General features: G+C 39.6%; 1 protein-coding gene across 8 annotated transcripts in view; it reads right to left on the bottom strand.

Moving 5' to 3' along the window:
* Nucleotides 1–965: 965 nt before the first annotated feature.
* Nucleotides 966–27,153, bottom strand: part of BCL11B (BCL11 transcription factor B) — a 95,897-nt gene continuing 69,709 nt past the window's right edge. For all 8 annotated transcript variants that reach the window (XM_027457788.3, XM_027457789.3, XM_005020749.4 and 5 more), the window contains one exon: nucleotides 966–8,204. In XM_027457788.3, coding sequence (XP_027313589.1) covers nucleotides 6,193–8,204 — 2,012 coding nt within the window. In that variant the 3' untranslated portion in view covers nucleotides 966–6,192. The remainder of the gene's footprint in view (nucleotides 8,205–27,153) is intronic.

The following is a 27,153-nucleotide window of genomic DNA, read 5'->3' as shown; positions in this document are numbered from 1 at the left end:
AATTTAGATTGTAGATTCAGGGAGCCCAAGATCAGGAAGGGACCATCTGTAGGAGCTCTTCTGTAGCACAAACCACTGAGCTTCCCCTCCTGACTTCTGAGTTGAGCCAAATACTTTAAAGTCCAGGAGCAGTTCCTTTGAAATGAATTTCAATTACCCACCTGCTTTGAATCACAAGCCTGTTACATGGTTTGTTGGACCAAGGCCTCCAGGAAATCAGAATCTGGTCTCCGGCACTCCACATCTTTCCTGAGCTTTCCAATAATGGTTTGAATACAATTCTCTCATTTAAGATTTCCATGCATTTGCTGCTAACAGGTTGGCTTGATAAAGAGTATCAGGACAGTGAACTGCCTGTAGCTGTCAGCTCTTATCCTCAAACTGCAAATCATGCACAATTCTGCCTGTAAATGTGCATGCCTTTGTCCCTAGCTGAGGAGGAGGAGCAGATGTGAAACTGAAGTTGTATTGCAGTGCTTCTCACATAATGGCACACAGTCTGTGGCCCAAATTCAGCTCCTGGTTATATCAGTGATTGTTGTCCCCATTTACATTGGCACCAAAGAAGCAAAACATATTAACCAACTTAGGTGCATATGACTGCTAACGTAAGAAATTTGACTGTTTAAATGATTGTTCTACAATTTTCTCTCAAGATGCCTACATGGCTGAGAGGTGTGCAGAGGGGGGAGGTCTTTAGGTCCAAGAAACATAAGCAGCATTTAGGTGTATTTTTAACTTCAGGTTTACATGTCCTCCCCAAACAAGACTTCTCTACTGATGGACCCCACAAGAACTGACAGAAAACACTGCACAGGGTCTTTCACCCATGCTGAAGTTCCAACTCCTCGCTTCATTCTGCTGCTTTTTTTCCCTTCCCACCCCTCAATTTCCAAAAAAAAATAAATAAATAAATAAAAACAAAAACAAAAAAAATAAAAAACAGGAAAGACAAGATTTGGAGATCAAGTCAAATGTCCAATTTATTTTTATAACTTGAAACTGGAACAAACGTTGTTTTGAACGAGCGTACAAATGAAATGGTAGACACATGCTGAACTCAACATTGTGACAATAAGGGAAAAAAAAAAGAGGCCAAAAATCTTGTACAGAGAATAAAAGGAACAATAAATATTTCACTAAGCCATATTGAAATGACCTCCAGCCATCTCAACATTTTATCCATTAAAAAAAAAAAAAAAGTGCTCTCGTTTTTTAAACAGAGCACAAATACCAAGCAATAATAAATAGTTCCAAACTTGTAGTAAAAGACAAAACCTCCAAGTAAACAACAAAAGCTCATACAATAAGTAATAGAAAAAGGTAATAAAAATATTTTGCCTTGCCGGTACAAATGCAAACAACTTAAATCAACGTTACTTTGCTTTGCAGTTCTAAAATACAAAGAGCACCATAAAAATGAGTTTGCCTGTGATAAACAAAACCTTGGACTGTCTTTTACATAGGACTGGGATGAAATGCTGATTTTTTGACCCTTTCCTTAAAAATAAGTATTTTTCTTCCTCAAACCAGGTTCTCGGGCCTGTCCTCTTGCCAAGGAAGTCATCTGGAGTTTTGATCCAAACTTCAAAGGCAGCAGGATTAGACACAATGCAAGTAATAAATTCAACCTTAAAATAATAATAGTAATTAAAAAAAATAGTTGAGAAATAATTGTGAAAAGAACTATGGCAGCATTCTATCTATTTTACATCTATGCTATATTGTGCTTATGGCCTAGTAAACTACAGTTCTCCTAAGCAAGAAGAAAAGGAGGGCCATTTCATTATCACTATATCACTACAGTCTGCAGAAACACAACCTTTGTGCTTTTGGGGTGACTTGTTGTTAGTTTCAGTAATCTAAGTCACAAGACTAGACAACTGCTGGTGTTAGCTATTCTGGATTAATGAAAAAAAAAAGGGGGTGGGGGGGCGGGACCGGAGCTCCTAAGCAGCTTACACTAAAATGAAAGGTGAATTCATTTTTAAAGTGAAGAATCATGGACTGAAAACATTGATAAATGGACTGTTAACTTCTGATCTTCATTACACTGATGTATGTCCAGGGCATTCTGCCGAATTCCGTGATATGACTCTGGTTCTATACAAATGTCAGAGTTCTGAATTTTCACCTAAAAGTGAAAATATGCCTTTAAGGGATTAGATTCCTGCCTCAGCTGCGCTGGAGTAAGCCAGCACTATAAGTGATGAATAATTCCTGATTGTTATCAGTTTAATTGAGATCCAAAATTTGTCCAGAAGTCTTAAGGGTACGTTGCTCAAGCCAGGAAGACATATCTGTTAGGTAGCTGGACCAAATTCTCCCTGCTGTCACACCCATGCCTCTCCAATTGCTCCAGCCATTCTGCACTGATGAAAGCTGCAGAAGAATTTGGCATGGAAATTCTTTTTGTTTGTTTTAGTTTTACCGTCATTTCCTGCAAGGGCGGTGAGCACTTTCCCCTTCTCCCCTTCACTAGAGCATCAGTGCCTCTTCTGCAACCTGTCTTCCCCTCGACCCAAAAGGGAGAGAGCATGAGAGAGAGAGAGAAAGAACAGCAAAGAAGAGAGACATCAAAAGGCACAGAATTTCATCCCAGTCCCTCAAACATTCAGAAATTCATGGAATGTACAATTCGGAGTGAACAGCAGCAAAGCAGCTAATAACATGGACTGGCAAGACCTGTACATGGAGTAGGTCCTGTTCTGACAGGGAAGGGGAGGGCTGTGCCTGGACCAATTTTACTTCAACCTGGTCACAACTGTACCGACAGCGGATCATTTTACCTGTGTCAAAGTGGACGCGCCAGCTCTCATTTTTTGCTATAAAATGCCTTTCTTCCAGAGGGCAGTGGCAGGAAGTGAGTGGGGTGGCCAGGAGAGGGAAGATGTGTTGTACATCTTCTTTTTTGGGAAGGGGGGAATCTCCTCTCTCTCTCTTGAACCTGCGGGGAAGCTGTGGGATGTCGCCTCAGACACCTTTATGGAAACTGGATTTCATTTCTCACGAATAGGCAATAACCATCCAGCCTGGTTCAACCATACCTGGTAAAACCTTGATGCAAGGGGTCCAGGCAACTTTGAAGTGATTTAGAGCCCTGTGGGAACAGCACTTTTTTGTAGGCCATTTCTGACAAAAAAAAAATAAAAATTATATATACAACTAAAATTATTTCTGAACAACAACAACAACAAAAATAAAAAAGCACTTAATTATTTTGTTTTGCTTCTTTTACTCAAAGGTCGTCTAACAACCCCTTTTTTTCCTGTACAATAAGGACTTGACATACAAATTTTTTTTTATTATTTTTGCAATATTTTATCCTGCCAAATTAAAAAAATATATTATGGCAGCCTGTTTGTTTGTTTTTATTTTTATTTCCAAATTCACTAACAAAAAGGTACATTAAATCCCTTTAAAAGGACAAGCGTACAGTTAAAAAATTACAAGCTTCAGTAAAAATACAGCAAGTGCCTACATCATATGAATCAACCAATATCAATATCCATTCCAGAAGGGGAAGAAAAGGGGAAATGGGGGAGAAAAAAAGAGAAAAATAGGTACAGGTCAGAAACGTGATTTTTTTTTTTCTGCAAAGCAATAACAATATTAAGCACTTTTTTCTACATACTTTTTCTACATGGTGTAGCAATCACCTTTTAATCCCCAAATACAAGATTCTATACATTTTTGAAATAAAAATTCAACACCCAAGGCAGAAAAAAATTTACTAAAACTCAAGACTTTACAGTTACAGTGACAAGAACAAATTTATAGACCCACCATTTAAATTTTACTGCAACATTTTCAAGGAAAAAAGAAAAGTTTTTTTTTTTTTTTCTTTCTGGTTTTGTAAAATGCCCAGGCATTCTCCATTATTACAAATACTGGTCCACTTTTACAGTAATCAAGAAATTTTAATATATATAATATATACTAAAACCCCGTCACCAAAAGAAAACAATATACACATGGCCATTATGGCATTTTTTAATAACCTATTAAGCAAACTTTGAAAAAAAAAAGATTGCTCAAACACACATACACACAATTTCTTTTTTACCCTTGTATGTATTCAATACTGTAAACGTATTTTAAGACAGAGTGCACTAAATTTAACTTTTAAAAAAAATTAGCCGTTGTTCCTGAATTGTTTTTTCTCATTCAATGATAACAACTTGTAATTTGTGTCATTTGAGTTTTAATTCAGCAGTAAATCATTTCCATTCCATTTCCTAAGCAGCGTTGTCCTGAAAAAAAAAAAAAGGCTGAGAATAATTCAGCTAATGGATGTCCGAAGTTGTGCTGGGTATACATCTTCATTTGATTGGGTCTTATGGCATTTTCATGTCCACTATCTTCAACCAGTAATTTTTTTTTTTAAGTAAATGTGGCTCTTTTTTTCTAAAGAATGTACTTTTCTTGTTTTACTTTTTTTTAAAAGTCTTTTCATTTCACAAAAACATTTTGCATTTGTCTCAAGAGACTCAAATAGGAAGATCAGTTTTCAAGGCACTCACGTCAAATTGAATGGCAGTAGAAAAACTGTCCAATAAATTATTTTTATTTATTTTTCTTTATAGTGCCAGTATTGTGAATGCCATGCTTAGCAACACTGACACTTAATCTCAGCTGTTCCCTTACAGTTTAACCCACCTTTGGGCCAAGTAGAAGAATATGATGTAATTTCTTGTTGAGAAGCCATTTTTCTCTTAACCACAAACAAAAGCTTTAAAGTGCGGGTCAACATAATTAAAATCTCTAACCATAATTGTCCACTGTTTGTTAATATTAGTCATAATGGGCTTTGAAAATTTTTAAAATTTGAAAGTAGAGCAGGTGCATTTTTCTTTACTTTTTTTTTTTTTCTGTCATAATGCTTTTCTCATAATACAACTAACTTCTGTTCCTAATTAAGTCAATGGGAAAACTCTTAATGACTTCAGTAGAAGCAGAATCTTGCCAAGATAGGTAGATCAACTAGAATTTAGTTTTTCCTTTCCTTGTAATGCCATTGTACATCATAGAAGATAGTTCTGGTATGTCCATTCACAAAACAAATGACTATGAGTTGAGATTTTTCATTGAGAAATTGCCACTTGCCCATCCTCTAGTAATTATTTTAACTACAGCAAATCTGGACTAAAGGAGAGGCACATACAGACATCCTGGACTCAGAAATGTGTTTGTGCAGTTTAAAATGAAAAAAAGGTGGCATTTGGCTCCTCTAAGGTTTGAAAAGAATATTACAATACTTGAGATGTACTTTTACTGTCTCTGGGAAAAGTGGCAGGCAGGGAAGAAGGAAGGAAAAAGACCCCCAAAAGTGACAAAATGGCACCGTTCTGTTGCCATAGCTTTAACAACAAGAAGAAACTATCTTGTAATAATGCACAATTAAGAATGTTACTCTTTTTTGAATGTAGCTGCCGTCTGCACCTATGTCTTTTTAGCTGGCATGACTGTAATGATGAAATCCATCTATAAAAGGCCTCTATCGTTAGTAACATTGTCAGTGCTACATAATCCACCCAATTCCAAAAGAAAGTGCTAATTTTAAAGATTGTTATCCGCTGTACAATTTTGTTTTCACTAATCTTCAAGGTTATTTAAAAGAGGAAAGGAAAAAAAAGGGAGGTGGGGGGAGGGTTTGGAAAGAAAGAAAGATCTCTGTTAAAATGCTGGCTTCTTCACAAGAAATTACACATGCTTAGCTTAAATTTCAACAAAGCAGCGGCCCAAAAAATATAATTTAAAAAGATATGTTTCACCCCTACAATGCAAGTAATCTCAGGCTACGACTGGGTAAAATTAAAAAGGGATACCCAACAAAATTTTAAAAGAAATTTAAACAGAAAGAATAAAAAAAAGTACCTGCACATGCCAAAAAATTACAAAAACCCAATAAATACAGAAATTATTGCACAGTTAAAAGGCTCCACAATTTTTACTGCCTTAATCAACCCTCGGGTTTAATAGAACTTTGTAGACACAGGTTATATTTAAGTGCCAAAGTCTGGCACCTACCATAGTTATGCTAAGTTATGTTTACGGAGGCAAGTTAGGTCATCTTTTCTCAGTTGGCAATAGTTAAACTGTACAAATAAAATGTTACCTAGACCCCTGAAATTTAACCTAGCGGGGGGGAAGGAGGGGAAGGGACGGGGCGGGCGGGGGTGGGGAGGGGGCTTAGCTTCTTTCTGCCTGCTCAATTTTGACGTCATTTGTCAGCAAATGTTCTCCATGCCACTTTTTCATGTGTTTCTCCAGGGTGCTGTAAACACTGAAGGGCATCTGGCAAATGTCGCAGCGGTAGACCTCCTTCCCTATCTGGCCATGCGTTTTCATGTGACGTGTCAGCTTACTGCTCTGGGCACATGCATAGTTGCAGAGCTCGCATTTGTAAGGCCGCTCTCCAGTGTGGCTCCGACGGTGCACCGTCAAATTGCTGCAGTTCTTAAAGACCTTGCCACAGTACTCACATGTATCGCTCCTGCGCCCTTCCTTCGAGCTGGGTCGCCCGGGGCCCGGACCACTGATGTGGGGGGTGCTGCCTCCGCTGGCCGTGCCGCTGCGCCCTGAGAGCCCCCCATCCAGCATGTCCCCCGGCGGGGTGGAGAAACGCAGGCTCCCGTTCTCCGACGAGTGCTCAGAAGAGGTGGCAAAGGGGGATTGTCGGGAGTCTGTGAATCCTAGAAACGGATCCTTCATGAAGTGCCTCGATGCTGCGTACCCTACCAGCCACTGGGAGTAAACGTTTTCGGAAGGTATTATTGTTGCTGGTGGCAAGTCCAAATCTTTCTCAACCTTTATTCTTTTAGATGAGTTGTTTAAACTGGGGCTCGTGATAGGTGTTGGCTTGCGAGGGAACAAGTTTGGGAAGGGCTCACCTGGGCCAAAGTTTCTTCCATTGACCGTCCCTTCCTCGGTGCGGTCCAGCTCTCCTACCACCGAGTCTTCATCACCTGTGTCTCTCGGACAGAGGTCTCGAGGACACAAGTCTCGCTGGTCAGAAGACCTTTTCATGAAGCTACTTCTCTTCTGTTTCTCAGCTAGCATGTCGTTGTATTGCTGGATGGCACCAAGACTTACATTCTCTATGACTTTTCCCAGGACGAGGGACTTCTCATCTGGCAGCGATTTGGAACCATTTTCTCGGTTACGACTCAGTTCTGAGTCCATACTGAAGCTTGACTCTGGCCTGCTCTCATTTTCCAGCTCCTCTTCCTCCTCCTCCTCCTCTTCCTCTTCTTCATTGTCATGACCCAGGGAAGGATCGCTCTCGTTCCTGAAATCTGTCTCACCGGATTTCAGTCCCTCTCCAGTGAGTTCACTTGTGCCTGGCTCAGGGGAACTCGTGGTGGACAGTCCATCGTCTGACCTGCCTGTCATGGAGCCAGCTTTATGCATATGCGTTTTCATATGACGCTTTAGCTTGCTGGCCTGGGAGCAAGCGTGGTCACAGAGCTGACATTTGTAGGGCTTTTCTCCTGTGTGACTGCGCCGGTGGACAATAAGGTTACTCTGGAACTTGAATGTTTTCCCACAGAATTCACAGGACTTGCTCTTGGCCTGAGGCTGGGGAGGCGTAGTGCTGCTGGGGGGCATGGGGGGCAATGGCGGGGTGCTCAAAAAAGGTGATTTAGGACTTGGCTGGAAAGGATTCAACAGGCGATGCATAGGGTTGGTGCGACTGGGCGAGACTGGCGGAGGGGTGGAACTGTTTCCTGCCAGCTCTCGAAGCCTTCTGGAGAAATCCATCGCTGGGGACTCAATTGCCATGGGGTTTAAACGCATAACTCTGTCAAAGGCACTGGGATGCTGGGCAACTAACCCCATTTCTTCGGCACTAAGGCGATGTGGATCCAGATGATGACGAGGTGGTGGGCTGAACAGTGGAGGCGTGTTTGGGAGCCGACCCTCACCAAAGCCTGGGTGTTCACGCAAGATGGGTCCTGTCATCCGTAGAAGATTGAAAGGGTTGTTGTCTCCAAGGAAATTCATCAGCGGGGACTGTGCAACAGTCTCTGGTCCCAAAGGAGGAGGGATGGTGATGCGTGGAGTAAGGGAACTGTTTGAAGGGCTTGTTTCCAGGTAGATGCGGAATCCATGTGTGTTCTGGGCATGCTGAAGCAAGAACCAAGCGCTATTAAAAGGCTGCTTGCATGTTGTGCAAATATAGCTTGAAGGCTCATCTTTACCTATAAAAGAAAAACAGAAAGAACACTCAAAAAATAATACGGTGGAGAACATTTAAATACAGTTGGCATGCACTTTATTTTGCTAACACATTTCCTCCTTGGCATTTCTGAAAGAAGGACTTAATTGCAATGTATTGACTGATATAAATTGTTGAACAGCACATTTACTCACCACACTTATTCACTTAACATGTATGACAAATATCACACATATGCACCCATGCTGTATACATTTATATCCTCCAACTTGCAAATAAAACCTTTTATGACACATGAGGATCCAAATCTTTTCACGTGTTTATCCCACAAAAAGGAATTTGTTTCAAGGGATTTATGGCTACATGTGAAAGTCAAAGAAAATGCGGTATAGTAGGTTTTATGGGGCACCTGCAAGCAGCTTCAGTATCATTTTCACTGTTTCACTTTATATTTTTATATACTTCATGCACCAGTCCCCTGAGATCTTGCTGAATTTAATTTATACATGTTTCAGTCATGCCAGCACTTCCATTTTTAAAATGCTATGTAAGTATTTAGCTGCACAAGTCCTATCTGAGTCAACAGGAGCTTGGAAAGTGTACCCTTGCATAAGCCACTTTGACATTATTTTTGCCAAAACACCAAGAAGTCATTCAAATGAAACATCCGGTAATCAAAGCCGACAGCACAGTTGCAATTAACAGTAACAAATGTCGGGCCGTGCTTCAACTGTGTCCCAAGAATTTCTGAGCCTGAGCCTGCCCTCCAATACAGTAACGCTCACTGGAGCCAAAAACATTGTTCTGTTTGCCTTTCTAGCCTCTTTGAACAACTGCATAAAGGTGGAAAGCATTCCTTTAACCTTGATTCAGCTTTACATAAAGGACAGGTATGGACAAGTCTGTGTTGCAGTCATAATTTTGCTAGCTAGAAAATTCCAGTCCCGGGCACAATATAAACTATGTGCTATCTTCAAAAAGCACTTTCCCCCCACACACACCCCCAACTCTTTTTCTATGCTTCTGAAAGACTGTGATAAATTTATAAATAGCTGTCAACCTGAACACCATGATCCAGGATTTATTTTTTTTTCTTAAAACAAGGGAGAGGTATCCTGAAAAACAACTCCCCACTTTGGAAAATCTACAAGTAATTTCTTGCAGGACAGTTTGTTTGTTTATGAAAGCATGCATTTTGACCCCACTGTACCTAAATGCACTGAACGTCTTGCAAGTTCAAAACCTGGACCTGTCTCCCCTCCGTGTCTATGTAGCACCCCAAGCCCCCCAGCCTCCCCATCCCCACCAGAGCGTGGGTCCAAAGCTGAGCTGTACAGCCCATGCCTAGATGGGGAAGTGTGATTCAGAGCAAGCCATTGCTTTAGTTTGAAAAGGGAAAAGTTTATAAGGTGAGCAGAACTGTATCATCAAAACTACCTTTGTGAAGAGAAATGACTCATAGCAGTCAAAAAAAAAAAAAAAATCTGGGACACACCAGGAGAGGAAGGATTGCTGCTGGCTGAATTCTCCTCTTCTAGCTGTTGCAGGAACGGCTGCTGCTAACAAAACCTACAAAACCCTAGACAAGAAGACTAGAGGATTATCTGCCTACCTATCAGCCTGTCAGTCTATCTAATCTTATCACCAATGAACATCCACAAAGGCGTAAATGAATGAGCATCTATCAGATTGGGACTTATATACAAAGGTATGTGATAAATGTGGTGCAGTTCCTCCCACTCCTATTGATTTTGCAGGGCTGTTGCTGTGGATAGCAGTTTCAGACCCTGATTTCAGAGAATCCAGGTGTCTACAGCCAAGAAAAACTCTGCCCAACACCGCGGGCATGTCCAACTGACACAGCCCCCACACCCAGGCCCTTCATGCTGTGTCGCACCGAATGCGTTCAGTTGCTCTGATTAATCTCTAGCAACCACTACTGAAGAAAAAAAAAAAAACAAGCTTGGGAGCTGTGTTCTGCTTGGAAAAAAAAGTGCCCATAACTGCTATTGACACTAATGAAAGCTACATACAAACACTGAAAGGAACTGATACATTATCCCTTAAAATCTACTCAGCACTCAGGCAGTTAGGGAGTTTTATGTCAGCTCTGCAGCCAAAGCAACAGTAAATGCTCCCATTATTACTTCAAATATTTAAATTTCTGTTTCTTACAGAAATATGATGAAAATGTCTAGACGTTTAACTTTTCTTGCCCAGCAACATGTGTAGTATAAAAAGTGACAGAAATCACTGAAGCAGACTAAAGTATATAACATACTCTGTCAAAAGCTTTTTTTAACAATATGTTTTACCTCAGCTCACCCTAGAATAGATTTTAATAAAGCCCTTTCTGAAGTGTGATATAATAGCAAATGAAGTGCAGCATCTTACAAGGTCATATATCTTCAAATTAAAGAGTGCTCTGCACCCTTCACCTTCATTTTATCCACTCTAATTAATCGATTTATTACCCACAGCTGTTTGATTCTTTCATTTTTAAAGTCACAGCATGCTTTCTTTTTTTGTTGATTTTTGTGTTTTTGTGTGTGTGTGTGTGTGTGTGTTTTTCCCCCGTTAAAAAAAAATAAAGTATGTGAGTGTGCGTGTGCATGCATTCTCCTTGCTTAGCTCAAGAGCTGACAGGAGGAAGAAAGCAGCTGTGCATTAGATGGCAACAACAGCAATGCGTTTACTTCAGCAGTGGCACATATGTAAGGAGAAGAATTCCTGAGCAGGCTGAAGATCAAGGCCAATCTAAAACTGAAATGGCTGATTAAAAAAATTACCTTCAAAATGGCAGCTGGCTGGATTCTTGCTACTACACGTTATGAGGAACTGAGATGTTTTGTTTTGTTTTGTTCTCCAAAACTTCACCTCCATGAAATCCAAGTGAGGAAAGTAAAACCTCTCCTTTTTAGTTTTCTTTCAAACAAAGCAAATTAGTGCTATTAGTGATGTAAGATTTACAAGCTAGAAGTCGTAGAACAGCCTTCTCCTCTTTTTTTGTTTTATTTAGCTTTTATGCTCCTAAACACTCATCTTCAAGAGATCCCTGTACAACGGCAAAATTAACTGCAGGCTGCCTGGCTACCAATCTCTGACTGCTCTATGAGTTTGTATGTGTGGCTGTGTGTATGTATACATACACATATGTATGTATATATATATATATATATATGTATATATATATATATAAAATTTCACCCTCAAAGATTCTCCCCAGACTCCTCCTTTAAAAAAATATAAAATACAAAAAAAAAAAAAAAAAAAAAAACACTTTCATTTCCATATTATCACTTCATGGTTATCTTGCCTAGAAGTTGCCCTGAGCAGTGTAGATGCTCACTTTTAAGAACAGAACAATGTCAAAAAGTCTTTGAAGATCCACTCCGAACATTTTTATATTCAAAAACTCACTAAATATTTTAAACATGCCCAGAAACAGCCACGTATTGCTCGAGAATGATCCTTATATTTAATAATGCAGTGCACCTACACTATAAAACTCTTTGTTATAAGGCTACTTTTGATATATGGCTATCTTAATCCCTAGCCACCTGCACTGAAGTCTGTCTAAATACCCACTTTATGACAACTAGTCATATAGGCTTTGCCATGTGTAGTCTTTATCGCTTTAGCATGTGCTTGACTTTGAGCATGGGAGTAATCAACACCAGAGAAACTTAAGCACAGGCTGAAGTGCTCTGTTGGATAGTGATGAAATTATTCATGTGTTTAAAGTTAAGCACAAGCCAAGACTTCATTAAAACTGTTCAAGGAATTGCACATGGATTCAACCCTCCAGTCTGTAAATAGGCTTGATTTTAGCAACCAATGGCTCAAGTATAATTTTTTATCTTTATGTTGTGAGAAGGTATGATGAGACATCCAGGCCACAAACCCTGAGTATGTTGGCAGTGGTGGCTTTAAGACTACACTAAATATGAAGTACTTTCACTGGAGTTCAGACACCTGACAGGTTTGTAGGGCTGAATCCTACTGAGATACAGGTTCAGAAATCTTGACCAATGCTAGCAAAGACTATGAAATTAAAGAAGTAAAGGACCTTAATAGCCTTAAAGGTTACTCTGGTCCCATTCCTGAGCCAAGGGATGTCCGTATCTTTGCATCTGTTCATACCCTTTATAGATGCTCAATTACCCCACTTCGAAGGCCACTCAAATGGAGAGTCTATAACTTTTTTAAGTCTATCACATTCTCTCACTTCTTTACTATATGAAGGTTGCCCAGTTGCCTAATCTAAACCTTTATTCCTGCAATTAAAGATGGTAATATTGTTTCCTACCTACATGGACATGAAAAACACAGGAAACAATTTAGTCTTCTTCTCATAGGCCATACAGACATCATCCGGCCCAGTGATTTGCAGTTGAGCCAGTTCCTGTCTTTTAGCAACCCCTTCACCCAGCTCAATTTGGAAATATCAACTGGGAGAGAATCTACTGTGCCTGTCCACTGGGTAGTCTGTGGCAATGGTTGACTATACTCAATGTTAAAAAAAGCTGTCGTCTTTCTGATTCAAATTTCTGAGTTCAACTGCCAGCTATTGTTTTGTTATGTTTTTATCTGGTATATTAAAACCTCCCTAGTATTTTCTCCCTAAGTAGGTAATTATAAACTACAAATTTATTGAACACTCACCTTTTCTGCTTATTGTGACATAAGATGGTCTCTTCCAGAAATATTAAAATGTGTTCCCTCCATTACTGCATGACAGATTATATTCCATTCAAAATGTCAAAGCCATAATGAGCTTTTTTTCCTGTTTCATGAACAGCACAAAACAAAGGTAAATTTGGATTCTGCTTGTCAAATTCTGTCCTTGTGGAGGGCACTAAGAACACACAGGTAGGTTTGCCCAGGCCAGAACAAGAGTTGCCTGGATCTGTGGACATTCATCCCACTGCAATGGCAGCCTGAATTCCCTGACTTATCTGTCCTCTGCAGTCTGGCTTGTATCACATAGTGATATGCAGATCCTCCCTGCCCAGTTGGTACATGACTTTCTGTACACCCTGAATGCTGAGCGCCTTTGCCCCGGAGATAAATTTCCCTCAAAATATCCTCAGTTATTCTGGATACCATCAAACAATAATCAGTGTGAGATAAGAACTGCTGAGAATTCATTATTTTCTGCTGGGCTACAGTGACATCCAGTGCCTTACAAAGCCTCCCCTCAGCATGCCTGAATAATTGCATTAGCTGTAACAGAGAATGAACTCCCTCCGACTTTTAATCACCCACCCATAGCCCCTGCCAGGAGGGGCTGCACTGGATACCAAGCCAGGTCCATGTAACTACTGGAATTCTTTACCTCTAGCAATACTTTCCAGATAATGTTTCTGGTTCCCTTTACAAAGTTACAAAAGCAGCAATAAAAATATTAAGGAATTTTAATGCTGCTTTACTGCACCTTTAGAAGTTCAGGAAAAGTAGAAACTTGGAAGCTTTAAAGAAAGGACACCTTTTATTGTAGTACTCAGGAACAGACATGTATCAGGTTCCTACAGTCTTTCCACCAATATTACTCTCTTCTCCCACTTGATTTTTAATGAGCACTTAAATAATTACTCCTTGTTATTACGATGGTTACTCTAATAATACCAATAAATGTAGCGTAGATGCTCCATAAAAAACACACCTTTAATTGAATTATTATTAAATTAAAATGCCATAATTGAGAACACTAGTTTAACAAGTCTCCTTATAAGACCAGCTGACATTAAAGAGAAGGGCATTAAATACTAGAAAGATTTAGTGCTTCATACTGAAGAAAATATATGCTTGTACGTGGTTTGACAGGTCAACTAGACAAGGACCAAATACTTTCCAGGTGCCTGCAGTATGGATCTGCAGTGTGAACTATTTTGGTTCATAACGAATGCATCATCAGGTATGTAAAAATATCTGTAATATAGGTCCAAAACAAAGCCATTACCTTCACTGTCTTTCTGCTGAAGAGGTTTTATAAGCTATATTACCATTTAAACTATCCAAGTTAGCAAGAACATTTAGTTACATAGTTTTATGATTGAATGCTGTTGAATACTATAGCTGAACACTCCCAATATTCTGGGGGAGTTTTGCCCTCCCTGCATTCCTTAGGGTGTTTGGAAGTGCTGCCACCTCCATTTCACAGAGGGACTGACAGTCTTCACTAAAGAGACTGAAGTGTTAAGTTCAAGCCCAAGTGGGAATCACCACTGCCAGGCCAACACCAGTCATTAGCTTTAAACACCAAATGCAAAGGAACTATTTCCCTTTATACTTCTCTTCATTTTAATTTGGTTTTGATAGCCACACGAGCTGAAGATGTAAAACAAGTGCAACTCCTCTACCCATCCCCAGAGCTAACACAATGCATCCATTCCTACACTGCCTTCTCTAAAAAGAGGGCTCGAGAGAGACTTGCAGCACTTCCTGCTGAGGGTGACAGGGACTATCACCAACAATTCATAAAGTAAGCATCAACTGGCGACAAAAGTTGGTGCTTTATAACTTAGCAAGACGCCTGCAGTCTCACAACCTAAGCACCTCCAATTCTTCACTCAGATAAACAGCCACACTCTCTCATAAAGCTCAGCCGACCTGAAGTGCATCTTAGTCAAGGAGAGGAGATGAAGGTTTTAGTTGCAAGAGCCCAAGCATGAGGGGCCATAGAGCCTGTCATCATCTGGAAATGGGGAATCTCAAGATGAGGTCGGTGAAAGGGAAGAATGTGACAGGGGAACAAAGATTAAATGTTTTTAAGAGGCGGATGGAAAAATAACAGTGTCTGAAGGAGGCGAAGTAACTGAGAAGTGTTACTTCTCACTAACAGAATCCTGTCTCATCCCATACTTGGCCCTGTTCTCTTTTCTTGCCTTGTCCTTTGAATAGCCTATCTCCTCCAGTGCCATCTTCAAACGGAACAAAAATCACGACTTCTTGCAGTATTCTTCTCCCACACACTGCCTGCGTGCTTTACAGCCTTCCCCATCCTGTTCCTACCTTGACTACTGGGACCGCGCGTTCTCTACAGAGATTATGCAAGAAGATTCATGCCAAGAGCACCTACAAACCCCACAAGACCCTCTTATTCCTGGCTCTGATTTTAATTAGCAATGTGAATGTACTTGAGAGCATTTTCCACCTGTTGAAAAAGATCTACGATATAGATCGTAGGTTGACACCCCTATTGAAATATAATAATATTACACTAATATTAGTAGTATGCTTAAACAATTAATTATTTATATGCTAAGGCCAACTGCCAAGCTCTGCCTTTGCTGTATTAAATACTTTGGGGAGCCTGTCTTATTTTCTGAAGCCCCTTGTGCTTTTCAGTAGGGAGGGCAATGCTGATCATATTTAGGAAGAACAGAAAGTCATCTCTTTATCATTCTTTTAATAATAAATATATCTTTGCAAAATAACCTATTTTATCTTGAATAGAAAACCTAAAAGATTAATTGCCAATCATATCATCAAGAAGCCACACCATCATGCTGTTTATCTACAGCCAATCCTCTCACAATTCCAAGAACAAAGAGCATGAATCCTTGAAAGACTGATACCTTAAAATCATACTCTTAGCCAAACTCTGATTTGAATTACCCTGCTATGAATTCAAAGTAGCTCTGAACCACCACTGCAGCCTTCTGAGTTTTTCCACATAAGTTATACTAGGTTAACACAAACAAGGATCTTAACTAGGCTTATATAATAATAATAAAAGTCATGACTTTTTTTTCATTTAACTTTCCCCAGAAGTATTTTATATGTCCTCCCCAGCATTTATGCTTACAAAAAAAGAAGGAGTTGCAGGCAGAATACAGCCATGCATAACACAAACAGATGCTTCCTGCTTCTTAATGGACACAGGCGACCTTTGGCTGAAGATACAGCTTGTGTTCAATAGTCCCATTTTCTGTGAGACTTAATCATACCTCAGAACTGTACTGCCAGATTCACATAAATGAGCCAAATGCACAGCTCAGTTTAATTTCTAGTGCATTACAAAATGGCAATATTATATTTTTAGGTATAAAATGTCAATAGTCATTTTGGGCAACTTCCTTCTGGATGTCCAATTTCTCATTCCTTAACAGAGCTTGTGGCTTACTGGAAGTTAATGTTCAGCTTACAGAAGTGTAAGGAGTGCTTTTACTTAGTAAATAAAAATAAATAAATAAATAAAAAATAATAAAAAAAAAAAAAGATGCATAGCAAAAACTGTACTCACAGCATAGGAATTTTTACCCAAAAGGACTGGGAAATAATAAATAAATAAATAAAAATAAAAATAAAATGGAAAATAAAAAATGTGTTTGCCATCTCTGAACACCTTCTTCTAATTGGTGTTAAATTCTAAAATACAAAGGCAATTTATAAAACCAAGAAAGGGAGAAGTGTGAAAAGTAAGGAGCAAACAGGAAAATCAATATCAAAAGATCAATAGTGAATGAGTTAACTTTTAAATTAGCCCTTTGTGATACAACTGTTTCAATTGACTCCACCTTTAGCATCCAAACAGCTTTGTGTCTTTTAGTTAGTTTCTTTGAACCATCAGCTGGCAGATTGTAAGGACACTACAAACCTACTGCATAAAATAGTGAAAACCATCAGTGAAAATGGGGAACATAATACGTGGGGTAACTGTACCCACCGTACAGATGAAAAGATCATAGGAATACCCCTGGCTGGTGGTTTTATATGTAGGATCCCATTTACTGCATTCACGAAAAACCCTTGTACTGCTCAAGGACACTTTTAGGCCTTTTCTTTGCATAAGGTATTCAAATGCATTTGAAATAATGTCAGTCTTTTCTACAACATATGAAATATGCCAGCAGCTTCCCTTTAAATCGGTTTCCTGTAAGTAGTTTTGTTTGAAAACTGGCAAGTGCTGGGATTTTTTATTTTTTTTTTTCCCACAGACTTTTCTAAGGTGCCATTTTCTCCTCTTACAAGCAGGAATTCCGAGTAACCTGAATAGGAGCCTAAAGGAGGATGCCTAAAGGAAATTGTCCATGTCATATACGGAAAAATAAAGAGTAAACCAGGAAACAGTAAAAGGAAAAAAAAAAATAAATAGAAAAAGCCAAAGGGTGAAAACAAATTTCCTTGCCTTTTCTTTTTTTTTTTTTCTTTTTTTTTTTTTTTATTCTCCCCAGGAATACTTCAGTCTGTTTTACTACAACTATTTCTTAAGGGTATTAGGTGCCTATTCATAGTTAGTAAATGAAATAGCATTTTTGTTTTAATTCATTGCTTCTTTAACAAATGCTAACTCCCATCTCTGCTTCTTTAAATCCACAAAATCTCCACGTTCAATCCTAAGAAGTAATATAAAGGCTGTAAATCTTGTTTTAATGGAATGTACATTTAGCTATGAGGAGATAATTGACGTTATGGAGGGCCTAGATGCTGAATTATATAGGTTATCTAATACAAAGGGGACTCATTACTGAAGCACTACAAACAAGTAGTAATATATGTATATTGTTCTGAGTGGCGTTATAGCAAAAGTGTTCGGGTCTGCAGGGATTTATAAAACACAAGAAAACAGCAGACATGCACTTGTAAATTTGTCTCATTTGTCTCTGAAGTTAAAGGTTATTCCCTTGATCTGAATTTGTAATAAAAACATGCTAGACTAAGGTTTGTGGAGAATGTTTGAATATGTAAATTGTGTATAATGATAGGCAATTATAGGGTAAAAACTGGACCTTATGAATGTTACAGAATTGCATGGAGCATCAAAGTATTTTCCTTCAGATGAAATATTTATCTTTTATGCATGTTATAAGCACTTTTTCAAAGGTATTCAGCAACCTATTTGAGCAGAGAGTTGACAAAAATCAAACCATTACAACCGACTAAGACTGTGGGCTTATGCACAGGAGAAGCCACAGCTTTTTACAAAATATACATAATAAATCTCTTGAACTAATGGTTCCGGAGATGGATCCTCAAGGACAAGTTCCACTGATTTTCACTCTCTTAGATGAAAGCTGGTCAGATGTTTCTGGATTTTTTTAAAGAAGATTTGGGGGTGGAAGCGTGGGGAGGGAGGCTGGGGAGGGTAACTAGGTAAGAATGTGTATTTTCCTGGACTGATTCAAAGAAGCCCTATTTCCCCTTCAGTTAGTTGGCTGCTATTTTCAGGAATTAAAAAAAAAAAAAAAAAAAAGGAAAGAAAGGATGCTGCATCAAGATAGGCAGGAGTAAAGCCGAGAGATGATACTGTAGTTTATGTTACTGAAGATAAGGTTTTCTCCTTCTCTGAGCACGACAGTCTGTTCAGGTTAACCAACTGCAGTGTTAGAATAACTCCAGCCGACTTGTCACAGAGTACAAAAGTCATCAGCAACTGAATGTTCTTTTCTGCACCGCAATTAAGACGAATCAATACGACGTGCCACAAATGGTATTTTACTCTCAATAAGAACTCGGGCTGAGTTTATTCAGAATATTTTAGCGCTTCCCCAGGGGATTTTGGTCCGACGCAGATGGCAAATAAAGTACTCAGCCTAGGGCTAGAGCACATTATGCTAATTCTAATGTCAGATGTACTTTAATATACAGCTCTATTTAATCACCCCATTATTTCACATTTCCATATGAAAAACCTGCGGCACTTCTGCAGAGCTTTCACTCTGCGACAATGCCAGCTTCCTTCAACTAGCTCCCTGCGAAACAGAAAAGAAGACTGGTCATTCTCGCCAGTCAAAATGTTACAGTTTCAAAGTTTCAGTATTCCTGAATTTAAAGTGGGTCTTCCAGCGCAATTAGCAAATCACTCTGCTAGAATGCTGATATGTACAAAATGCTAAGGAGGTGTGATTAAAAAAAAATAAAAATAACAGCCCTCCCTCCATGCCGCATCCACTTGTGCACGCAGACATACGCAGGCACACATCTCAAGTCTGCTTGCAGAATAGGAATAATAAAAACAATGAAAATATTTTCCTAGTGCAATTCAACCAATATTCTCACCACTTGTCACCAAAACACTGCTATTCCTGGCTAGATGGCTTTCGTTACTTAGAAGAACAGACATGGCTGGCACAGCTGCCAACCTACAGATGTCTCAGAATAAGACCTTCCTTGTGTATCAATAATTTTTGCCTGTAACAAACTACACCTCTAATTAGATTTAGAAGCCATACACCTTCAGCATGGGCCACTATCCAAATTATCTGCAAATTCACCTTGATGCCACATCTCTGGTGACCACAGAAATTGAACGATGGACTTGAAGGTAAAATGATTCTAAACTGGATTTGCATTGAAAAGAATGAGGGAAAAACCTTTTCTATGGAGCTGGGTTCATTTTCAAGCCATCTAGACTTTAGATGTACAGGCAGGGAAAGCAGAGGCAATCTTTGGAGTACCTCTTCAGTAGCTTTCCCTTCATAGCATTTATGTGAAGGACTCTTAATTCAGTGTTCATGTAGAGTCACAAGTGAAACGAGATGCATGGTCTCAACAAAATCCTCCCCTACTTTGGCATCACTGAGGCTCCATGATAATTACCACTGCACATCACAGGAAGCCAGGTCAGGACTGGATTATTCTGAGATGCTATCAGAGAAATGCACAAAGCTTAAGTCGATCAGTTTTCTAATGATTGCACTAAACCTACAACATATTTCACAAAAAAAAAAAAAAAAAAAAAAAAAAGTCTATTTAGAAAAAGACCTACTTTTTCCTCCTTCAGTCACCCAATCTGAATCCTTTAAAAATTGTTCAGCAAAGCATGCAGCAGCCAGCACCTGGGGCCAGACCTCACCTGGTTTCACTGCATCAACATTTAAAGATACAGAACTGCTCTGCTGTGCCTTGACACGGCATATGTCACAACTTCCATGTCCTACTTTAAACACATTGCATGTTATCCCTCACAGTGAAAGCAGAAATTCTTGTATTCTAAAGCTTGTGTTATATATATAATGAAATACATATATATATATAACAGTATATATATCCATATACATTTAAATATATACATCCACATATACACCAATGTGTCTGTGATATATAGATAGATAGTTATAAAGTGTTTTGTTCTCTCTATGTATGGGTATGAATATAGCACTGTGCTCGAAGGAGAAAGGGGGCTGAGTACAGGGCACAGGTGCATCCTTCTCCAGCTATTCCAACTAGACCTTAAAATACCCAGCTCGATCCTAGAGGAAGCAGATAAAACAGTTTCATCCTCTCGGAAGTTTTGCCTCAATAGAAAATACAGCACAAGTTAATTTAGTAAATTAGGGCAGCTTTAAGATTTATTAAGTAGAGAATATCTCACCCTGAATATGAGCAGTTAAATTCCAAAAAGGAAGAGGAAATGAATGTTTAATATCCTAATATAAAGCCCACCAAAGTCAATATGAATCTTTCCACTAACTTCAATGGGATCCACACGAGGGTCTTCTTCCACAGTGGGATTTGTTAGTCTCAAGACACCGTCTTCAATGTAGGGATAAATCTGGTTTGTGGTGGTGTAGTTAAAAGAAGAGAACTGAGTTCACAGCAGTGAACTCAGCTGTAAATATATTAGAGGAATAAATAGAGACATAGCTAGTAAAGTATCTTCTATCTTTAGTAGGAAAAAAAAAAAAAAAACAACAACAGTTGAAATAGGAGAAATACATAAGATGAAATTAATCCTTGACAATTCTTTTGCTTTTTCTTATGTTGATATTATGCGGCTTTTGGAAGTAAAAAAAAGAATAATAATTATTCTCTATAGATCTATCTTATTTCTGTAGCTCACTTTAGATAAATTAACTGTATATTTAAGCTCAGTTATTAAGAATTCTTTGCAAAAAAAAATTTATCTGACAGTAGCAGAACATTTTTAAGAATATATTTATTCTTGGTAATAAACAAATTTGAGGAACCCCATTCAATTTCCATCATTATGGAAATTTTTTGAATGCAAGGATGTCTACAGAGACGTCTTACATTAAGGGGTTCCTACAGGACTCAAAGTGCTGCAAATGAAAATCCCAAACTGGCTGAACAAAGAAGCAAAAAGAGCAGAAGCATTAAAAATCTAAATATGAAGGGAGCAGGGCAGGGGACAGGAGGGAACTGTTGGAGCAAGAGATAGAAAGAGGAAGGTATGAAGTACTTCAGATGAAAAATAAAACCCATCCCTTGCAGAAGCAGGGATCTTGGGGATTGCTCTAGATGAAGTGGTTAAAATGCAATCTAAGACTATGAAGTTACGAAAGATGAATATACGATCATACTTCCTGAAGTGAAAAGATAAAAATACGATTTTTGCTCCTTAAATAGGTGGTACTTTATGCCACTGTAACAGTGCAAAAAATAATGCCAATATTGGCTTAAAAGATTCTAAAAACTTCACATTTTATTTCTATACAATCCAGATTGATCACCTAAGAGAAGCATAATTAAACAATGCTAAGCATCCCAACCCCTTTGAGAATGTGCTGCCTAAAAATATTTTTAGAACAATCACTGTAGTAATTCTTCTTAGTTGTAGAAACACTCCAAATCAGAAAGTCAATTTTTCCTCTATTTGCAGAAGTGTGCTGGTTTTCGCTGGAAAGGCGCCTGTGTTTTGTTTGGCTGCTGTTCATATACTGCCTTGGCAGGATTTCCTTGGATTGCTTACAGTGAACATTGCTCTTGCATACAGTAGCACTCCCATTTTAACCGTCCCAGCCACACGTTTTCTAATAACACACGGAGAGCTGCAAAATCCCTATAAGCACAGCTCTTTAAAGCAGCAACAGAAGGGGGTGGGGGCGGAGGACTAGAAGGGGGGAGGCTCTGCCCGTTCAAAACCCAGTGCTGCAAACAGGGGATAGTCCTTTTAAAAACAACCAATGTGAATTGTGTTTAAGGAGCAGCTTTCCAGGAAAAGAAAAAAAAAAAAATCATCTCCGAGAAGAGGGCCTGATTCAGCTGATTCACTGAATCTGATCTGCTCTGGCTAGACTCCGAACGTTGCCGACTTGGGTCCTAAGCAATGTTTATTTTCTTTCTTTTTTATTATTTTTCCTCCTCTTCTGAGGGAAGCACAGATAACTTAATAATCCCTGTCATTACCTTGAGTGTTGAAGCCCTACACCTAAGCCTGTTCCCCCTGCACCCACATTTCCCACCCCAGTACAAGCTCGGGGTGCACGGGGAGCACTGTGGGAACCACACAGGCGAGCGAGACGAGGGCATCATCTCTCTGGCCGAAATAGTCAGGAAACAAACCGCATTTCTACCTACGGCTGGGGCAGAGAAAGCCGGTAACAAACCCGTTATTCAGCTCCGTGCCCTCTATAGATAGGGCTGACTTGTTCGTGGCCAGCTGCGGCGTGGCCCCCCCACACCATCCCGACTCACCCGCGCTCGCCACCCTGCTTCTGCAGCTTGGCGGCGATTTGCATCTCCATGCATCTCATTTCTCGTTAAGTAACTTGATTAATTTGGGCGAGGGAAGTTGTCATTCAAAAAAAAAAAAATTCCACCAGCATTATTTGTGCCTTTCAGAACTCCCCGACCTCCTCCCTGCCAGCTTGGCCCCCACTTCGCACTTCTTTTTCTCCCTGTCCCTTCCTCCCCCCTCCCTGCTCTCACTCTCCTTCTTTCTCCCTGTTGTTTACAAAGGTTTCATTATGTTTTCAACTAATCAGAAAGGCCTACTAATACACAATTAACATGTGACTATAAAAAAAAAAAAATAGCTTCCAGAAGAAGGAAAAGTAATTAAGTAGAGAATGCTTTTCAGTAAGTGCTCGCTTTAACCCATCGTCAGAGAACAGAGTCTAGGTTAGTCCACAATGGATGGAACAGATGCCAAGGGCGAAATGTTAAAAGCAAATAAAAAAGGACATTATTTTCTTTGGGAATAATAACTATCAACGCCACAAAAACGAACATCAGACTGCAGTTGTTTTTATCTGACCTCCTCCTCTTTCGTACACTTTTCTAAAGTGCCTTTTCTGCATGTTTCATTAAAATAAATACAGAAATAAAGGTATCGTTTATTGCGTCTTTGCTTCCAAGGTGACAGGAACCCAAATAATCAACATCACCATCAAAATGGCACAGAGCTGGAGATTATTAAAAAGATTTTAGGCCTAAATGTACACATACACTAAGCTCCCAAAAGAGCCAGTAGGGATTCTGCCCCAGCAATGACAAGGGGCTCTGGACCCACTGTAAATGGTGCTGTGTTATCACAATATATAGGCAGTACAGGAGAGAGATTTAAAGTTTTAGTGTTTGCAGCATTTCAGTTATTAACTTTGCATCTATCTGCTGACAGAGCCCTCAGCTTGAGTGTTGCCACACAGGTTGGCAGCCTGAGGATGCTTGCATGTATGTAACATATACCATACATGTGAGAGCATGTGGGGGGGGTGTATATATTCATGCATGCATGTAGATAGAGACAGAGCAAACCAAAATGTTATCTAAATAGTTTCAACTTTTTTCTTTAATCCACGGATTGTCAAAATACATCCAAACGCTCCATGTGTTCTTGAAGCATTTAGCTGACTTCCACAGCAAAAAAGGTTCCCTTTGGAAAAACATATTTCTTTAAATGTTTGTCCTTGGAACAGAGTATTTGGGATATTTTTTATTTTTGTTTTCCTCCCCCAAATAAATTCTAAAACAGACGCTTAGTAGAGTATCTTGAAAACCAAATTCTGCAAGGAACTCAGTGTTTCCAGCAAGGCTCCAAACATCAGTTAGGTCCCACTGAAATCAAGGGGGGGATGCAGGGTGCTGGGAGGAACAGGTCCTCCAAAGCCACAAAGGAGCCCATGCAATAACAACTCCTTTTCCTTAAATTCCCCACCCAATGAATTTATATTCCAAACTATGTATCACATAGACAGTATTTTTTTTTCTATCCAAAATCCCATTAGTTTCATTGGCACTTTAGGTAATAAGATTTGCATGGTAAAAATTCCATTTCTATTAGATTGGGTCCATAGGACTCACCAGCCTGATATGATTGTCAGAGGAAAGGGAGGATCTGTGGGTTTGCTACAATATGAGGATTTGTCCACACAGAATTTGGCACCAGTTTAATCAAAAGGACTCACTTTAACCACTGCAAACCCCAGTGTAGCCTGTATATCTGTCAGCTTAGAACTGGCTATATCAGGAAATTTCCCACTGTAAATGTATATAGGAAGGCTAAAACAGGTCAGCTAAACTGAGGTGACAATCAATTAAAACAATCTGTACCCAGAAGTATTCTGGATTATCGATCTGAAAGACCCCTTTAGTTAAAATACGGAAGAGGGCACTCAGGTCAGACCTAGATGATGCATTTTCTTCCACATCCAAAGCCTGTAAGAGAAATAAATGGTGGTGTCCTGGGCTGAATCCCCCAGTTCTCTGCAAGAACCAGGCACTGCTGTTCTTGCTAATAAAAACATAACCCCCCAGGTCATGTTTGTCATCCAGGTGCACACACAAGACCCTTCTTTTCAACTATGGCCACCAGCAGAAGCTTAGGGAAAGAACACGTGAATCAAGTTCACAAGCCTTCCCTTTCAGCCTCCCAGCACCAAGCGATAGGCAATTTAGAGTCCTTCAGTGCCAGGGACTGATCCAGAACAGATCAGCATAACCACCCACCAACCTATCTGCCTGATTTTGCCTAGTCCTTTTCTGAAGGCATTTGTTCCTTTTAGCTTCTGCAACATCCTAAAGCCATGAGTTTGACACCTCGGTTCAGTGTGAGTGAAAAACTACCTCCATCTGCCTTAAATCTGCCATACGTCTCCTGGAGCATTTAATGGGAACACTTGCATTGCTGAGAGGACCTGAGTGAGTCCTGGAAACACACTATCACAAAATGCTACCTACAATATGAACAGCAAAATCTGGCTCTGCTTTTATGCAGTTGATTTGTAAACCAAAGCCTCACCAATTCCACAGAAGCCTATTGTCTAACTAACTGATGGAAAACTTCAACATTGGGCACAAGTCAAGCTCCTTCCCAAATCATCCTTCCCTGAGTGTGCTTGCTCTTGATTTTCTGATCTGCTAAATAGTTTCTTTTTTCCACTCCTAATCTAAGTTTAATGTCTGATCTAGGCTAAAATGTCTCAGACAACAGGGATATATTCACCAAATGCTGGGAGATGGATTTACAAGAACTTTGCTGAAACTTGACATTTTTCCACCTCTTAAGAACACTATACAACCTGAAAATCAGTCATGGTCTAGAAGTTTTTCCTAATGCTCATTTCACACATCATTCAGTTTACCCATTATTCATAGCTGCAGCTCACGTTTTGAAAATGCACCTGGTGCTTAGCATCAAATAGATCCTGAAGCCCCACCGCCTTCACGGGCATCCTGACCTCACTACAGCCTTTTGGAAATGGGGGGCTGACTGGGATGTCATGCTACTGAATTACCCCTAATGTTCCTTGCTACATGAATCATATTCCTACCTACCCACTTCTTATTTAACTTCCTCATATATTTTTAGTTCTTTTCATCTTTCCTTGTGAAATGGTCCTGACAGCATTTTAATCACTTTTGCTGTTGTTTTCTGAATTACCTCCAATTTGACAACACCCTCCAATTAGCAAGGTGTACAGAATTATGCACAGTCTTGGGTCATTGTTCTGCATAAGAACAGTTTCCTATTCAATGTCTTGCTGTGGATCAGATTCTGACTTCAAGCACACTCTGCGTTTGAATTTGGCCCATAACTAGGGCTGACTGAAGTGTGCAAATCGAGAATTGAGGGCATTTTGCACACCTCACTGTCATCGTCCCTGGATCAAGCAATGACCAAGTGCGTAGCCTCCTCCACCACCCCTGAGACAGGCAGATGGAGTCAGGTGATGGTGCAGTCAATTGACCACCTCCAGTATGAACTGTTTTGCCTCTATCAAACTCAGGCAAATGCTTAACTCTAGTGAGAAGTTATTTTCTAATCAAAACATCACAGCACACTAGATTTACAGAAAATGCAGCTCAGGGTTATGGGAACAGTAAGAAAGGCCCCAGGCACGCATGGAGCAGACTGACTGGCTGACTTATATAGCCTGAGTTTGGTGGGAGGCACCAGATAAGCATCCAGGAGTGTCTGACAGGGGACAGATAGTGAGGATGTCAAGGAATTGTTTGGGGGAACCCCCTGGGGTATAACAAGAAGAAATGGGATTTCATTGGGGCAGTGATGGTGCAGTCTGATTATCAGGAAAGCGCTTCCTAATTGTGAGGCTGGGAAATCCTTAAGAGAAGCCCCAACTTGATATTGTCTCTGATGAGGAGAAACACTTGAGAGCGCATGACAGAAATAATGTCACATTGCCAGAGTCAGGGCAGCATTACATAACCAGCATTTTCTGCTTTTTAAATTCATGGGCGTGATTCACAAAAATGAATCGGGGTGCTCCAAGCACCTTGTGTGGAAACACCGCCCTCAGTGTGAGCTCCACACACACCCTCCGCCTTCAGTGGTGTCTGTGCCTTACAGGAGCCTCCATGCACTTTACAAATGAGTGTTATCAATATCCGTCACTAAGAGATCAGGTCAGAACTGTTAATATCTCATCAGTCACGCAAGCTGCACATCTCTTTCCCAACACACACCTATGGATTTATTACTAGGGCATTTCAGCTCTTTTGTATTTTCAAATCAAGCTGATTCATGTAGTTTAATATTCACTATACAATTAAAAATATATGATAATAAGAATGTTTTCCTAGCTCACTACAAAATACATATATATATTTATATAATTCATATTATCATCTTTTTAGATCAAATTATATATGCTTTCTCAGACAAGATGACCTATTACACAGACTAATTGATTCAATATCATATCTACAACCACAAGGTATTTTTACCTAAGCTTGGTCATTTCAGCCCATCCAGAAAGCATGCTCATTGGGTTTTGCTGGAAGGGTCTGGGGGAGGGAAAGATGATTGAACACTTGAGTCAATA

Source organism: Anas platyrhynchos, chromosome 5, assembly GCF_047663525.1.
Source record: "Anas platyrhynchos isolate ZD024472 breed Pekin duck chromosome 5, IASCAAS_PekinDuck_T2T, whole genome shotgun sequence".
NCBI classification, from domain to species: Eukaryota; Metazoa; Chordata; class Aves; order Anseriformes; family Anatidae; genus Anas; species Anas platyrhynchos.
This window is presented reverse-complemented; position numbering and strand designations above follow the sequence as displayed.